Here is a 17221-nt window from a genome sequence, read left to right as displayed (position 1 = left end):
TTATTTTACCGAAAGTACCGTAAATATACGTGAAAATTGATACTTAGGTATGTAACTGTTCAATGTTTATAAAACCTACGGTATTTGTTTACTTTATTGGTATATTTTTTTTGTGTGTGGTTAGTTTTAAATTATAAAATCATACTATTTTTGATGAATAATGAAATTTTCTTCCTGAAAAGTACCGTAAACAAACATGGAAAGTTGTTAGGTATAGGTAATTATTCATTGTTATAAGTTTGCAGTAGGAGACCAATGATCGGCTAAAATAATTGGCTACGTTTTGCCGATCATTATGATCGGCAAAATTAACAAAATCGGCCGATTATTACGATCGGGGATCGACATCGGCCCAGCTCTAATAGATTGTCACTCCTGCAGACTGGCTCACTGCTCCCATTATATTGATGCAATACAAATGAAATGATATGTACCGAAATGTAATGAAATAAATGAAATGAAACAGCATCAGAGAGAGTGTGCAGAGTTGGTAGCGGTGAACAGCAGTGAGTAAAGAAGTCGACTGGTCGGATGCGACAGGTGCCGGGCCTGGCCTGGAGCGAGGTGGCGCTGGAGCTGGACCACGCAGAGTTCCTGGTGAAGGACCGCGCCGGCCTCAGCCTGCTGGTGACCGGCCTGCGTCTCGGGCTGCAGGGCCAGGGCTTCCGGCCGGAGCTCTTCCCCGTCGACTTCCTCTACCGCCACTGGAGCAACGTGGACGGACAGGTGGGGTCGCGTGGGAAGGGTTTGGATAGGGAGTAAATTCATGTAAGTCTCCATCGACACGGTTTCAAGGTTAAAACTTAATTCATTCTATTTTTAAAGATACAAGTTTCTAATTTCAATCTTCATTTTCCAAGGAAATTTTAACGTTATCGTGTGGTACATACTGTGCGAGTATTGGATATTTTTTTAGTAGGTAGTTAAGTTGATTGTTTATTTATTTACGATGTGAATTTCATTCAAATGACAGGTTGTTGATTTATTAGAGATAATGTTGATTATTTGTAGATTTAAGTTGATAATTTTTTATCCTTTCAATGAAAAAACTTAATTTCTTCTCGTTTTAAAGTTATTATTGGTCGGGGCAAAACTTACGGGTTTGCATCACCGACATGCTAGTGATATAATACCAAAATCATTTTCTTCCGTACATTTGACATAGAAATGATTTCATATTACACATTTAAAAACAAAATTTTAAGTTTTCTCTTCTGTCGACAGTCCCCATGACTGTTTTTAATATTCAGTAACACTTCGAAACAATATGAACTTTTCGCATCTAACAAATCTTCATATCATTTAAGTCTTCACGTTGCACTTGCAATTTATTTTCGGTTAACTTTGGAAGATCAACCTCTTGCAAGAGCATGATGCCTTGATCGATTTATCTAAAGTGGTACTTATAAATTTAGTCCAACAAAAATAACAAATGATTAAAGGTGCAGAGGGATCATCACAAGCGAAAGAAATACCATCCAAAAAAAATTATTAGTGGTATGTATAGATGCGATAGTTGCGACAAATGCAAACAGTTGTTCAAGTGCCCGTGTGGTAGGTTATGTAACTACGATTGTATTGCTCTGTATTAATCATTTGTAGGTAGACTACACAGCAATATTATAATTGATTATTTATACTGTAATATCTGTTCTCCGAATATAATGCAACCTAGAAACGTAAAATAAGATAAGAAAGTAAAACGCCATTAAATATGTCTTGTTGCAACTGCTTGTGGAATATATACTTTTTGTATCTTTTCTTATGTTTCAAACCAAAATTTCATTTTTTTTTTTTTTAAATATGATTTTCGTTGTGACATTCATAACAATGGTTTCTTGGGGATTTTTGAATCTCTAACTATGCCAAATGGAACGATGCAGTTGCAGTCTGTGTCCCTGCCTGCTGCATGCTGCATGCTGCTTGCCCGTACCACCAGCCTTCCTCTCCGCTTCTTACCCTGCAGCTTGACCTACGAGGAAAATAATTTATATGCAACTGTTGAATGAACCGCATCAAATAAAAGAAAAATGTAACCTCAAAACTACAACACAAGAAATTTGATCTTAGAACAGTGGTGGAGGGAAGTCACTTCGGAATTCCCGTTCGCAAGCCTTTAAGGAAGCTCAAAACAGGAAGAATAGGTGAGATGTATAAAATTCGGTTATAGAGTTTTCGACTTGTGGAGTATTTTGATGGTGAATGGACGTGATCTGGAGAAGCACGGTTGATGAGCGTGTGTGTTGCGTGGTTGCAGTTGTCGCTGGTGCAGCTGGCGGTGAAGCATCCCGACGTGCTGGGCCTGACCGACCTGCCCCTGCGCTCGGTGCCCGTGGACGTGCTCAAGGCCCCGCCCGAGGCGGACAACAAGGAGGCGGGCGTGTGGCGCTCGCTGGACCTGCTGGAGACCCTGCTGTGGCTGGCGGAGCGCGGCCTGCACGCCCCGGTGCAGGAGCTGCTGAAGCTGCCGGCCCAGCAGTGCCCCGACGTGCTGGTGCTGGCGCTGCTGCACGCCGGCCCGCCCGTCACCGCGCTGCGCAACGAGCTGCTGTCGGGCCTCGTGCCCGTGTTCCTGGCCAACCACCCCAACTCCGCCGTCATCCTGCACCACGCCTGGCACTTCCAGGTCAGTCGCCCCTTTGCACCACGTCATGACGTCATCACTAAACTATTATTTACAATTTTTACAAATTTAATCTAAAAAATTTGTTTAAATATAATCTCGAACAATTAGTTAAAAAGCCCACATTAACCTGTTTGATATTATAGAAGATTTTTTCGCACGATGGTTGACCGGTTCTTGCACACTCGGCTCAGGCGAAACGTGACAATATTTCCTGCGTGCAGCCGGCGTTCATTGATTTATAAGACGTTATCACGTCAAAAAAACAAACAATTACTTCATTATATAAATATTTTAATCAACAGTTTCCATATAATTATTGTAACTGACTTAACCTACCTTTCATATTAGTATTACCGTATTCACTCGCGTAATGTCCGCCCTCGCATAATGTCCGCACCCTTTATTTATATATCCTTAAAAGAAAAAATTAAAAATTCGCATAATGTCCGCACCAGTAGTCTACGGCAGGCAACACAACGTTGGCCACCCCTAAAGGACGCAGTACGAATGGAAAGTTGACGGCTCTGTAAACAAAGCCGTGACCTTGAGCTGTCCTTTATCTCCTGTTCTGAAAGGGTGGGGAAATTCGTTGAACTGAACAAAGCACGGTAACGGTAAACATAGCTGACCAACACGCACGCAAGTTCAAGGCATGAGTTTCGCGTCGAATTTTTTAGTGTAGAGTACAGAATGGGTAAATATAAATCCTTCACTGCGCGGTTTAAATTAAGAGTTGTTCGTTATGCTGAAGAGCATGGGAACAGGGCTGCTGAAAGGGAGTTTGAAGTGCACGAAAAAAGTGTTCGTCAGTGGCGGCAAAATAAAAGAAAGTAAAAGAAACGTCAACTTACTTAGTGTGTCCCCGGTTTTACGTGTCAGGACAGAACAGAACCCCTCTTTGTTTACATTTGGTTGGAATCCCTCCCTTGGCTATTCTCACGCTCTAAATGTTTCCTTCCCCTTCCTCCTTCTCTACGTCACGAAGGCCATCAGATTCCCCCGGGGAGGGGGGGGGGGAGTACAGTGCGCAGCAGATGTGGAATTGGTGAGTCACTGCGCTGTTGCCAGCTCGTTGGTTCCCTACGCGCCGCACGTAAGGATATGGTACGGCTAAAATATTGCAGCCGTGCTGTTAATAGCCGTTTTAATCCATCACATATTAATCACAATAAAGCACACGTAACCACACTTATTTCAGTGTAGCGCGTAATTTATTTTTTTTAATGTTCCGGCGGGTGCGAGACAGTTACCGGTGGCAATTACAGCAAAGTAAACATGGTCTAAGCCGGGTTGTTTGCGAGCGATCCTGCAGCAATATTCTTTTAAAATAGCCAGTGAAATCCAAATTGATTTTAGATACGTTTTGTGCCTTTTTAGTACCGTATTTACTCGCGTAAAGGCCCCGCCCGCGTATAAGCCCCCCCCTCCTTGTTTTGTAAACATTTTTGAGAAAAAATTTAAAAACGTGTTTTTCTGGGTTTATCTGAGGGCAGGGCAGCTTGGCATGCATCAAACAGCAAGCCATGTATTGTGAGCAGCGGGAGGTGATTTTGTAAGCGGCAGTGATACAGAGACTGGTATTATAGTTTGTCCGTTCTCAGTAGGACCGTTGTGAGGCATGCCAGACGTAAGCAGTTAGTCCTATCTCAAATGACATAAAGATAAAGAAAGCTGGACTCGCGCGCTGCCGCTGTGTTGATGTGGAGTGTTGTCGGATAGGAAGAGGGGGAGTGAAGGAGGAAGGGAAGTGGGTCAAGGATTCTAACACTCCTTTGTCTGGTTGGCTGGCTAGCTGGCTAGCTGGCAGGAGGGAGGTTAAGCCACGCCTCTGCCTCTCCCCCTTCCGGACTAGCTGCCTCTCTCTCCCTCCTGCCGCGTCGCTGCCTCCCCCAACCTCCTTCATTAGAACAAAGACGCACTTGAAAAGAAAAATCTATTTTTTCCTCCAAATTCGCCTTTTTTGGAGTCGAAAATTTGGGGAAATTTGGCCTTTACGTAATTTTGTATTTTTGTATTTTCCTTGCATAATGTCCGCACCCCATTTTTTTGGCCAAAAATGTGGTCAAATATCTGCGGACATTACGCGAGTGATTACGGTATTTGTCTCATTTGCCAGAAGTTGTTACATGAAGTGAAAAATTTTTTTTTTGGGTTTCTAATTCTCTTCTTACTATTGGAAATCAATATTTGTATTCGCAAATAATTTTATATTCGTATTAATTCAATTTAAAAAACTGATAATCGCACAAGACTATTAATTTCCCTCGAAGCCAAAGAAAAAAAAACTAACAAGTTCAAAGCCACTGGACATGTTTGCATGTTCTTTATGTATATTCAGTTCATTTTTATTGATCGTTCTGTGGTTACATTAATTATTCACTGATCAATCAACCTGTAAAAATAATTTTAATAAAAAATTACAAACTGTTTAACTCAAAATTACACTTACCAATTATCATCGGCATGCTAACCAAAGGATTAGTTTTTATTTGTTTAACATGTTAAATTGTCTATTTATTCAATTGTGGACACAATTGGTTCAGATACTGTTTTGCGACAGTGGTGAAATAATTTGCAAATAATTAATTGTTTATTTAAATAGGTGAAGAAATTGCTTGTTTCTAGGGGTGTGCGGGATCCCGACGCTTTGGGAAAAAAGTCGGGAAAATAGGCTTCCCGAAATGCGGGGCGGGAATTTTATTACTCCCGAATTTTTCGGGAAATTTTTTAAATTCTTACAAATGTTTACTAATCATGTGAAAATGTTTTCTATCAATTCAAACTGTTTTTACAACAATATTATTTATGGATTCGTACATTTTTGAAGGGTTTCCGTACTATTTAAACGCAAAACATCTTTTAAACGTATGCCGATCGTAGCGACAGCTGTGGTGTGCAGTGAATTATGATAATCGTTTACACATATATAATTGGAATATAAAAAACGTACATGGAGTACCGTAAATATTGTATGCGTTCATAAATATATTTCTTCAAGGGTACAAATTTGCAAGATACGTGAATACAGTAGAACCCCTGTCATACACTTTTCAACGGAGGGCACAAAAATGGTGTATGATGCGGGAAAGTGTATGAAAAGGGAATGGCAATAATAAAATTTTTTTTCAATCTAGCATACCAGCACAATGTCAGATTAAACTTAAATACATAATTTGTAAATAATTGCATTATATTAATGAAAGATATGAATTCATCATTATATATACATATAATAAAACCACCATAAAAGTAAAATACAGTCCATAATCAAGTAAAGCAGTCCTTTCTAGGAGGGGGGGGGGGAAGTCACCAAGCCTAAATTAGAAATTAAAAAAAATTAGGCTATTGTAAAAAAAAAAAATCAGAAATTTTTGCTTGTTTGTTTCATTTTACGTCAACTTCATACAACATAACATTTTTCAATAAAATTTTAAGTTGAGAAACATAAAATACAAAACAATCCGACCGTAAGAAAACAATAACAAACGGGTATATTCAGTTCAAAGATTAATGAATGCACAAAATATGAGATCCGTGCCTTGGTAAAGCGCGTGCACCATTTTCATAATCATTGCTAGTTTGCGCCACTTGTCTTGCTTGGTGCTGGCCATAGATGCTACTAGCGAAGTGCACAGTCTTCCTGATACTATCCATATCTATGGTGCGATAAAGTTATTTTCTTACGTTTGCAAAGGTAAACAATGAACGTTTTTCAAAATAAAAGCATTAAAATGTATTTTATCAGGAGGAATATAACAAAAAAATTTGTGAATTTAGGACTTTTCCGCTTCGTAAAAACGTATGAAACGGGAAATTATTGATTTTATAAGTGTATGTTCCGGGAAAGAAAACCATTGTAAATATAGTACTTTCGGCGGGACCAAAATTAATCGGCGTATGACACGGGAAAATGTATGAAACGGGAACGTATCATCGAGGTTCTACTGTAGTCAGTTATATAACGTTATTGCCGTCACCATCGAATACTTAACCTAAAACCACTGTGTGTCCTTAGACACAAACAAAACACATGCGCAATCCAATCTTTTCGCCAAAGATATAAGAAATACTAGACTTGCGTTTCTTAACGAAGCGTAACCGTTCTCATTACTTGATAACAGTGGCGATGTAGAGAACTGTATTGGCACTTTGAAAAATATGAAATCACGTAGTTTTACACCACTGCTCACGAGTATCTAAACATCTATGATTTTGCTTTGGGAGAAAAAAAATAGTTGTTTACTGTTTAGTTTGGCGGGCTTTGTCGGCTGACATTACGTTATTAAGGCTTGTGCAAAGTATCTGTTCCTATATTAAAACAAACTAGCAACCTACAAATAATGGATGTCGTAACCGATCAGCTTGTTACTTGTAAACCTAAAAGTGTTTGGATGTATTTTGAACGTCTGACAGTAAATCCCTGGCAAAGTGTGTCTCGTGTGAAAAGTTTTGAGATACGAGCATGGTAGCACGTCTGGCTATAAAAAAAGAATTTGAGGATGCTAAAAAATATGAAGTCGCCGCTGAAAAAAGGGCAAGTGAAGCAGACAAAAAAAATAGCAGCAAAAAAAAAAACTACCTTTGCAAGAAACGTTTAAATGGCCATCTTCTCATATTATAATTAAAAATTTGCCTTTTTTTTAATTTTCCCGATCCCGTCCCGTTTCCCGCGGGAATAATTTATTTTTCCCGAAAATTTCCCACAGTACAAAAACCTATTCCCGCACACCCCTACTTGTTTCAAATTTTTTTTGCCACCTTTAAAAGTTTTGAGTTTCATTTGCTGCAAATGATGTGTTTTCAATTGTGTGCATGTGCATGTATTGATTAAGGTTAAAGTACTGTGCTTTCATTGAAAATTAATTTGTTTAGAACGATTTTTATAAATGGTATTCTACTGCAATAAAATTGGGAAACTGGAAAAAGTAATTTCCTTCATGACTTTTTGGGAAAGCCATTCCTGTTTTATAATATATTTTATCCCTTGTGAACAGAAGTTCGTATTTTTCTCAAGCAATTATTATACAGGTGTGTGTAAATAAACATCACTCCAGCAAAACACTTTCATTAATATGTATTACTAGATATTGCTGCACCATAGGATTTTGTTACATTGCCGCCGTAGCCACCTAGTGAGACTTGAATCAACTATGCTGTCTAGATGCTAGGCAGCTCGTTTGTGGTTGGATATTGGTAAAAGCTGCTGATTGTAATATTGAACAAATTAACACACCATCTATTAGGACGTGCTGTATCTTTAGTTTGACTGGAAGTAGTTTGAAGGTTAAGCTAGAACCGAATGGAACCGAGAACCGGGGAAAAAGTAGAACTGACACATCACTAGTGCTGTATTGTAGTCAAATTAAAGTATTTAAAAAAAATTAAATTATGGTGGAGAGTACTTAACTGAGATATTTCTTAATGTTCTATAAAACTGTAAGAAACTACACTATCCCACGGCACATCTGTTGTGTACAGAATTTGAAACAGACTTCGTGGTGTCGTGCTCGACTTTTTTTTCTTTTGCCTGCCGAGATTTTGTGCTAACTGAAGTTTGCAGACGTGCTATTCAAGACAGGGCAGTAAAACTCACATGGCGCTAAATGAATCCGCGCAACCTGAAGACGTGCTAAGTGAGGGATGGGTGTAGTGATGAAGTCTGTGTTTGCTCTGTTAGGAATATTCGCCTGAAAGTGCATATGTGACCTCCGCAGGACATGAACATCAAGCCCATCGTGATGCACTCGATGGCGGAGTGGTACATCCGCAACGAGAACGACCAGAGCAGGCTGTCGCGCATCCTGGACGTGGCCCAGGACCTGAAGGTGAGTGGCAGGGGTCTGCCCCGTCGCAGCACCGCCCCCGACCAGAGAGGGAGCTGTCGTGACTGTGCCGTGCGCCCGCCCGCAGGCGCTGACGATGCTGCTCAACGTGCAGTCCTACCCGTTCGTGATCGACCTGGCGTGCCTGGCCTCGCGGCGCGAGTACCTCAAGCTGGAGAAGTGGCTGGCCGACAAGATCCGCGAGTACGGGGAGCCTTTCGTGTCCGCCTGCGTCAAGTTCCTGCAGGTAAGTTCACTCACTAATACTTTATTATAAGTTTAGTTATAGTTAGTTATAGTTATTTATTTTCCACTGGCTCTTTTATCTATGGTTATGCCAGTTAAAAAAAAAAACTGGTCTTAATATTTTTGACGTGATAACGTCTTACAAATCGATTAATGCCGGCTGCACGCACGAAAAAGCATGACTCATTGTCACGTTCCGCCCGAGCCGAGCGTGCAAGAAATGGCCAACCAACCGTGCGAGAAAATCTTCTATAACATCAAACAGGTTAAGGCGGGCTTTTTAAAAGCAGCAATTAAAAAAATCTGATTTATTTGTCCAATTTCATCATTTCAAATTTACAATTTATTGTAGGCATGTGCGAGAAAGTCTTTTTTGAATTCGAGACGAGATCGAGAAGCAATTTAAAAATTCTCGAGAATTGAGTCGAGTTCGAGAAATCTGTACTTTAGTTAACAGGATAATATGATCCAAAAAAGTAAAACTCAATAATCTGACAAACATACATAATTATTCAATAATTTTATAAAGTATCCACAAAAGACGAATGAAACATTAGTTACATTTAAGGTCTAAAGCGGCTATTTATAAAAAACCAGCTGTTCAACATTTTCAGCCAACAAATTTTCACGCCTAATGCTCACAGTGTTTCCAGCAGTACTAAATAGTCGTTCGCTTTCAACTTGTGTAGCTGGTATTGCCAGATACCTTCTTGCTACTTTAGCCAGAGCTGGAAAGCGTATCTTGTTTTTCCACCAGGTAAGTGGGTCACCGTTCCTTGGAATTACATCTTCACGTAAATATATTTTTAGTTCTTCCTCCAGACTTGATGATTTAGTCCTAACTGATGATTGTGATGTCTTCTTCAACACTTCAAAACTTGACCACAGTGAGCAAGTCTCTTTAGCTTCACTCACCTGCTCCAGTTCTGGTTCAGGACGATAATCATTTTCAGGTTGCTGATGTGAAGTGATGTATTTCGTGCACAACAACTTTTCATGGTCTTGCAATATCACAGTCTTGAATCTAGGGTCAAGCGCCATTGAAAGAAGAATATGAAGGAAATCTTGATTTTAAACCTCTTTGCATTGATTTAGCAAATGCAGTACCAGATTTGCATTGGTCTGTTTGGACATAGTTTGTAAGCATTGTTTCAATTCCATATATCAATGGGATTTTTGATGACAGTGTTGGGAACTTTGAGTAACATAACTCAGTTGTGGCCTCATCTATTGGTTGCAAAATATGTGCAATGCTAGCAGCTAGTTTCTACTCACTAGAGGTGAAGTTCTCCACTGCCATGCTCTTCCTAAATCAGCAGAAATGGGCACCTGCTGCTCAACAAGACGTGACAGCATGGTGTATTCACTATTCCATCTATTTGGCACCATTGGCAGTAGCTCGTGAACAGGTTTGTTTAGCTTCACTTGAAGTGCATGCAGCCTCTCACGAGCAACATTACTGTGTCGATAATGGCCAACAATAGCTCGTCCTTTTGCCAAAAGTGCTGTAATATCATGTTCATTTTTTGCATCGTGCAGTGCCAACTGTAGTTTATGTGCAAAACACTGAACATGATGAAACAAGGTTTTCCTTATGGCACATTTAAGGTTTTTTGCATTGTCTGTTATGACATAAACTGGGACTTGATCAGTTGGCAAATTCCATTCTTCCATTGCCCCTACAAGCTTTGCATGTACTGCATCTGCAGTATGTGAGCCTGGAAAGTGGTAATTGCCAAGAATATGGCATTTTAATTTGAACTCTTCTGTTAGGTAATGGCCTGTAAGCGAAATGTAGCTTTCATGTCTCCTAGATGACCATGTATCGGTAGTGAAAGAAAGCGACTCCAGACCATTGATGGCATCTGTACTAATTTCATCAGCCAGTTTGGTTCTTTCCTCTTGATACAACTTTGGTATAACCGTCCTTGAAAATGTTGTTCGCGAAGGAATCTCGTAGCTAGGTTCTAATTCGTTGATTAGACCTCTGAAGCCAAGGTCATCCACCATGCTGTAAGGTTGAAAATCACAAGCCATCATGATAGCAATTTTTTTGTCTATTTGATTTTTCCTCACATCGCTGATGCAAAGCTTCTGTTTTTTGCAACACACTCAAACATTGAAAGTTGTCGACTAGAAGTCTTCTTTTCTTCAGCAGTTATTTTATTGAATTCTTTTTCAGCGGCTGGATGTTGTTTCAAGTGCCGCAAAAGTCCACTTGTCGAGCATGAAGGCGTTTTAATAATGTTTTTACACAATTTACATTCGCCACCTTCTTTCTTTTTTAAATAAAAGTTCCATGTTGTGGCCATTTTCCGTTATTTTTTATCCACACCACTAACACTTTCCTCCATCGCACTCAACTTTACTTGTTTTCGGTTTGCAATTACAACTTTACCTTTACACTCACTTAACAGTTTATTTGCCTACTGTCGTATGTAAACATACGTTATTGACTCCATAGTCTATACATAGGGACCCCAGAAAATGGTAAATAAAACTGGCTCATTTCGGTGTAAAAAAATGACAAAAGCAGTAGGGGGAGCACGCCGGTTCTGGGACAGTGTCAACAAAGGACAGGTGCTTGTCTGAGCACGTGGGGGGGCGTGGCACCACGTGGTCGGGTGGGCGTTGCCGGGCGCCACGTGGAGGGTCCGCAGAGGTTTGTTGACATCACGTGGAGGGGGTGGGGCGTATCGATAGTGAGCCAACTTCGGTAGGATCGATATATCTCGTCGGGTAACTTCGGGCGTGTTCGTTGCGGAGGGGGAGTTGGATGGTGAGGGGGTGTGTGTATGTTTCTAAATGATGTAGGCAGGTAGCGCTAGTGTCGCGCGCCGGAATTATTTTTACAAGTATAAAAATGTGAGGGGTGGCGACGGTTGGATTCGAACCTTCGTTTCTGGATCGTTAGTCCGTCACGCTAACCACAGGACCACGAGACCATATTGGAGAAAATAATTTCAGATGTTGTATATATATGCTTATAAAATATTTTTTTAAAGAGAAGGTATATATTTTATTTATAGTGCTAAGCGTGAAATTTAAAAACGGGCGGCCGCCATGTTTATTTTTTTTATAGTGCTAGTCGGCAAATTTAAACGGCGGGAAATTTAAACAAACGGTCGGCCGCCATGTTTATTTTTTTATAGTGTTAAGCGGTAAATTTAAACGAGGCGCATCGGCTGCTATGCGGCCGCCATGTTTATTTTTTTATAGTGCTAGTCGGCCAATTTAAACGGCGGGAAATTTAAAAAAAATATGTATGTGTCGGCTGTTAGTCGGCCGCCATGTTTTATTTTTTTTATAGTGCTAAGCGGGAAATTTAAAAAAACGGGCCGGCCGCCATGTTTATTTCAACATTTGAAAAAATAATAATAATTTCGACTGCTAGGAAGTAACAAGAACAGCCAACTTTGAAAAAAAAAATTAAATAATATTATATGTATGACAATCGATAGCTGAAAGTCGCCATCTTGTAGTACAGCATACCAGGCCGCCGTCTTGAAGCATAGCATACCAGGCCGCCATCTTTTTTTTCTTCCCCATTTATAGTCATTGGTTTTTTCATTTCTCTCAAGTTTGAATATAAAAGAAAGTATTATTTCGTCAGCCACTACTCTATGACTATAGTAGTAGTAGTAGTAGTAGATGCCAAATTTTGAAGAAGAAAAAAAAAACACACACACTGAAGTGTAGCCATGTTTTCTTATAGTACTAGACCAGTATAGTCATAGTATGCTTAATTTGGTGTGTAGCAATATACTTATAAATAGGTAGCATTTATAAGGTTATCGCTGAAAATATTAAGGGGCTAATTTACTCAAAACAATTCTAAGCCAAACCTAACCTAACCTGTTCGAGATTACTGCTGGATTACAGAGTCAAACCATCAATCAATCAGTCAAAAATATCTTGTGGTGTGCTCACCATTTCACAATGCAATCCATCGTATTTATGCGTTTGTTAATCTGAGGTACTTGCATATTTATTTGAAGTAAAGGTAAGTTGGGCCTAAAGGTAAGTTAATCGATAATATTGTAGGCCTACATAATTATGCTTATGAACTTTTATTAGAGGGGGAAAACATTTCTAAATAAATAAGGCTAACCTTCTTCAACATGGGTGTTAAACCATTCCCTCATAGCTGGATGATCAGCTTTTTCCAAAGGAATGTTAACTTACAGCATCATATTAACAAAATCAGAAACAAATTCTTGTTTTCTGCACTTTAAAGCTTGTTTGCTTTATTCACGCTGTCGCCTATCGAGATTTGTTTAGACACGGTAGAATTTGCTTGACAAAATAATTGTCTTTTCTGTTTTGTTTTGTGTGTGTCATTTGCCACATGCTTTTTGCACGTGTTTTTGTGTGTCCTATCAACCCGCACGTTGCAGAACTTGCACATCATATTTTGTACCGCTGATCAAAAATATAAAATCCATCCGATTTCATCCATCTTTCGCGTCGAAGTTTTCGGCATCTTAGTCATAAATTCAATTGTATCACAAAACTTACAAAATGTGGACGGTATTTGTAAACACTCATAGATATGTGCACGCAAAAATGACTGCCATCTTAGCTCCATGCGATTAAATTAGGTTAGGAAAATCGACACCAGTGCGCCTTGCGGTAGAAACGACCATTATTCAACACGAAAACTGTGGACAGTCAATTTTGTTATGTTGGTAGTGCGCACATATCGATTGTTGACATTTGTTACATTTTGTTTACATTTGCGTTGGCAATATTTACTGCTTGTAAACAGAGTAATAAAAATACGTGGATTTCAGTAACGTGTCAAAACGAAGATAATATCAGGGCATTAGTCTTTCAGTCTATGTTTATGATGGCGTAAATAAATTGAAATTGCGACATAAGGGCATTATTTTGTGCGTAAAAGCGTGAATTTCGCGCGAAAATGCGTGAATTTCGTGCGAAAATTCGTGAATTTCGCGACTATGTCGAAATCAAAGGAAAGTCGCAAAATTCGTTTAAAGTATCAAATTATCGCGTTATTTCGTGAATTTCGCGCTTCACCATTTTTCGGGGTCTCTATCTATACAGTTTCCTTGAGCCATGGACGGTACTTGATCATGAAAGTCTGAACATTCACCACTATCGATATGTCACTATCGATACGGACCGCAATTTAAACATCATGTTGCTTGTTATATACTGCTGGCCGTGTGTGTAACCTAAGGCCATAAAACAAAATGCAATCGCGGAAGAATTCTGCAGTCATGTTTATATTTTTATTTTTTACTGTAACATGTTACGTTGATACTTGATATTGATACCGAAAATGATTTATTTTTAACTTTAATGTTGGTTTTATTAATGGAAAATAATCATTTTATTCTGTAATTTAATGTGATAACCACAGCACAAGTCATTGTTTACGTTTACCGTTTCATGTAGTGACTTGTGAACGGAAGTTGTTAGTTTTTAACTTTTTAATAATTTATTGTGTATACAAGTATATTTTATTTTATTCGATCTACGTTACGTTGAAGATATGTTAATTATTTCAACACGCAACGCAAAATGCTGCCTCAATATATTATATTACCTAACCTATTTCTTGTTTACAAAATTCTCGAAAATTCCGAGCCAAAAAAATTATCTCGAGACGAGATTGAGAAAATTTCTGTCTCGACTCGTTCTCGATGATGCCGAGACTCGCACATCACTAATTTATTGACATTGATTTGATTTCAGTTTATTTCTATAACTAATTGTTCGTGATTATATTGAAACAAATTATTTAAATAAATTTGCAAAAAACTGTAAATAGTATTTGAAAATTAAAAACTATGCAATTTTTCATCAATGTTTTCTTATGATGTTATCACGTAAAATTATCGACCGTAAACCGACTTTACAGACAACCCCCTTGTTATTTAATTTTTTTGAAGATCTACAACTTCACAATTTTCCTTTAGTTTGTAACAAACTAGACCTCTAGCTAGCTCAAATTGGTCTGGCTGTAGCTTGCATAAACACTTGAAGAAATTATGATTGAATGTTGAAATTATTTTTTATGTTCCAGAAAAAATGTTACTGTCAATGATTGATTACTGAAATAAAATACTTCTGATAACCCTTATTGATTTTTACTTCATATTATTAGCCTTCATGAAAAATTCACATTTCAATGGCTACCATGTTCTGACAAATAAGTACATCACTCACACTAATTTGTTAAATACGTAATTCCAAAACCTAAATTTAAATATTCCACATTCGCAAACCAGAACAATATGTATGTAAATAATAAATATAATGCCTGTAACTATTTACTGATCAATAAAAAAAACCTCAAAATTTGGTTAACTTTATACACATGTACTATTAAAATATCTGATTATATTTCTAACCCTAAAATTAACCAAACATATTAAATTATTGAAACTAAGCACAATGAATTAATGTAATGAATGCTATTAAATTTGTAATAAGAAAGTAGCATTCAATTTTATATGGATTCCAAGACATTGTAAATTGCACTGGATTTCATGAACATTGATGTTGTGAATGTGAATACTAAACTTCACATCAGCATATATAGACAACAGTTATTCACATGACTGAAATGGCACAGTTAAAAAAATGTTATGGTGTAATGAAACATCGTTGAAAGGGTTGAAACACTATGATATAAATAGATTTTCAATCGTTAAATTACTTTCTTTAGCATTAATATTTATTTTTTATTTATTTATTTGTAATTTGTCACATGCCCACCAACAGTCGTAGACTTTAGTGGTGGGCACTACATGTAATAACAGGAACACAGTTACACAGTTATCACTACCAGTGTATGGACTCCCACCTCCGTCGGTACCATAGGAGGAAACATCTACAGATGGCCAGCAGACGAGAGCAAGAGTACCACACACTAGCAGTGATAATAACAAAACAGACAAAACACTAACAAAGGTAAAAGAACCATAACACATAAAACATATAGGTAAAATTGAAGGAAAAATAATATAGATATGACAGACATAAATCAGAATTTATAATTAAACACTGTTGGAATTCAAATATAGATTATTGTAGTTTGTTATAAGTCTATAAATAATATCATTATTAGTATGAAGAGTACACAGAGTAGAGCGTAAGCAGGAATTGAATTGAGGAATTCTTAAGGCAGTATTGTTAAGAAAATAAGGACTTATGAATTTATGAATGTAACAATTATGAACAAAAAGGGCATCATGATATGCCCTGCGGTCTACCAGGGGTGTCCAAGTGGGGCATGGGAGGTTCCTCGTAATAATTAAATCTATAACTTTATTTTAAATACTTTCAATTTTTTCAGTATCTGTTAAGTTGATGCCATTCCAGATAACAGAGCCATATTCTAATTTTGATCTTATAAGTGCCATGTAAAGAGAGATAAGTGAGTCTTGAGTTGGTTGCATAAGAAGTAATAAATTTTATAAGCGCTAAAGTTCTTCGTGCATAGGAATATATGTAATCTACATGTTTATGGAAATATAATTTTGAATCAAGAATGATACGGATATCCTTTGTGTAGTGGGCTTGAGAGATAATAGAATTTGCTAATTTGTATGAGTATTTAATTGGATGGTATTTCCTAGTGAAAGATATGACCTTGGTTTTATCTTTGTTGAGTTTGACCAGGTTTCTTAGACACCAATTATTAACTTTAAAATATCTTCTTGTAATAATTCACAATCCTCTAAGGAATAAATAATTTTATAGATTTTTAGGTCATCCGCAAAAAGAATGCCAGTAGAGTAGGAAAGTACTTGTGTAATGTCGTTAATAAATATATTAAAGAGAAGAGGTGAAAGAGTACCTCCCTGGGGAACACCAGAACATTCATTATACTGAGAAGATCTATGATTGTTGATCGATACAAAAAAACTTCTGTTGGATAGGTAGCTTGAGAACCAATTGATATAGTTTCCACAAAGACCTAAATGGGATAATTTAATAAGAAGTAAGGAATGGTTTACAGTATCAAAGGCTTTAGCTAAGTCAAAGTAACAGGCATCGGCCTGACCCCTATTAGTAACTATATTATATACAGGATTAAGAAAGGTAAGAAGATTAGTGGTAGTAGACATACCAGACCTGAAACCATGTTGATTATTGGTGAGAATATTACAAAGTTGAAAATTTAAAAATTTAGCTATAATTTTTTCAAAAATTTTGGAGAACCCATTAAGTAATGATATTGGCCTGTAGTTTGAGACATCTAATTTTGAACCATTTTTATGAATTGGAATCATTTTTGCTATTTTCCAATGATTAGGAAATATATTCGTTTTCAGACTGGTGTTAAAAATGTGATAAAGTAGAGGTACTAAAAGTTGGGCACAGCCTTTAAGAATAAAATTGGGAATGCCATCAGGACCTGTGGATTTAGTTGATTTTAAGTCCTTAATTGCCCAAAGTATTAGACTCTCAGAAATTTTAGGCACAGCTATAGTCTCAAAAGACATGACCGATGTAGTTATTGGGGGAGATGTATTTGGGGTTACATATACAC

General features: G+C 37.8%; 1 protein-coding gene across 3 annotated transcripts in view; it reads left to right on the top strand.

Moving 5' to 3' along the window:
- The window catches only part of LOC134533664 (CCR4-NOT transcription complex subunit 1), a 238302-nt gene that overhangs the window by 38036 nt on the left and 183045 nt on the right, over positions 1-17221 (top strand). For all 3 annotated transcript variants that reach the window (XM_063371211.1, XM_063371210.1, XM_063371209.1), the window contains exons 7-10: positions 541-726; positions 2258-2626; positions 8341-8451; positions 8537-8695. In XM_063371211.1, the coding sequence (XP_063227281.1) occupies positions 541-726; positions 2258-2626; positions 8341-8451; positions 8537-8695 (825 nt within the window). The remainder of the gene's footprint in view (positions 1-540; positions 727-2257; positions 2627-8340; positions 8452-8536; positions 8696-17221) is intronic.

The sequence above is a fragment of the Bacillus rossius genome, chromosome 7 (assembly GCF_032445375.1).
Source record: "Bacillus rossius redtenbacheri isolate Brsri chromosome 7, Brsri_v3, whole genome shotgun sequence".
In the NCBI taxonomy this organism is placed as follows: domain Eukaryota; kingdom Metazoa; phylum Arthropoda; class Insecta; order Phasmatodea; family Bacillidae; genus Bacillus; species Bacillus rossius.
The sequence above is the reverse complement of the archived record's forward strand: the minus strand, read 5'-3'. Positions and strand labels throughout refer to the sequence as shown.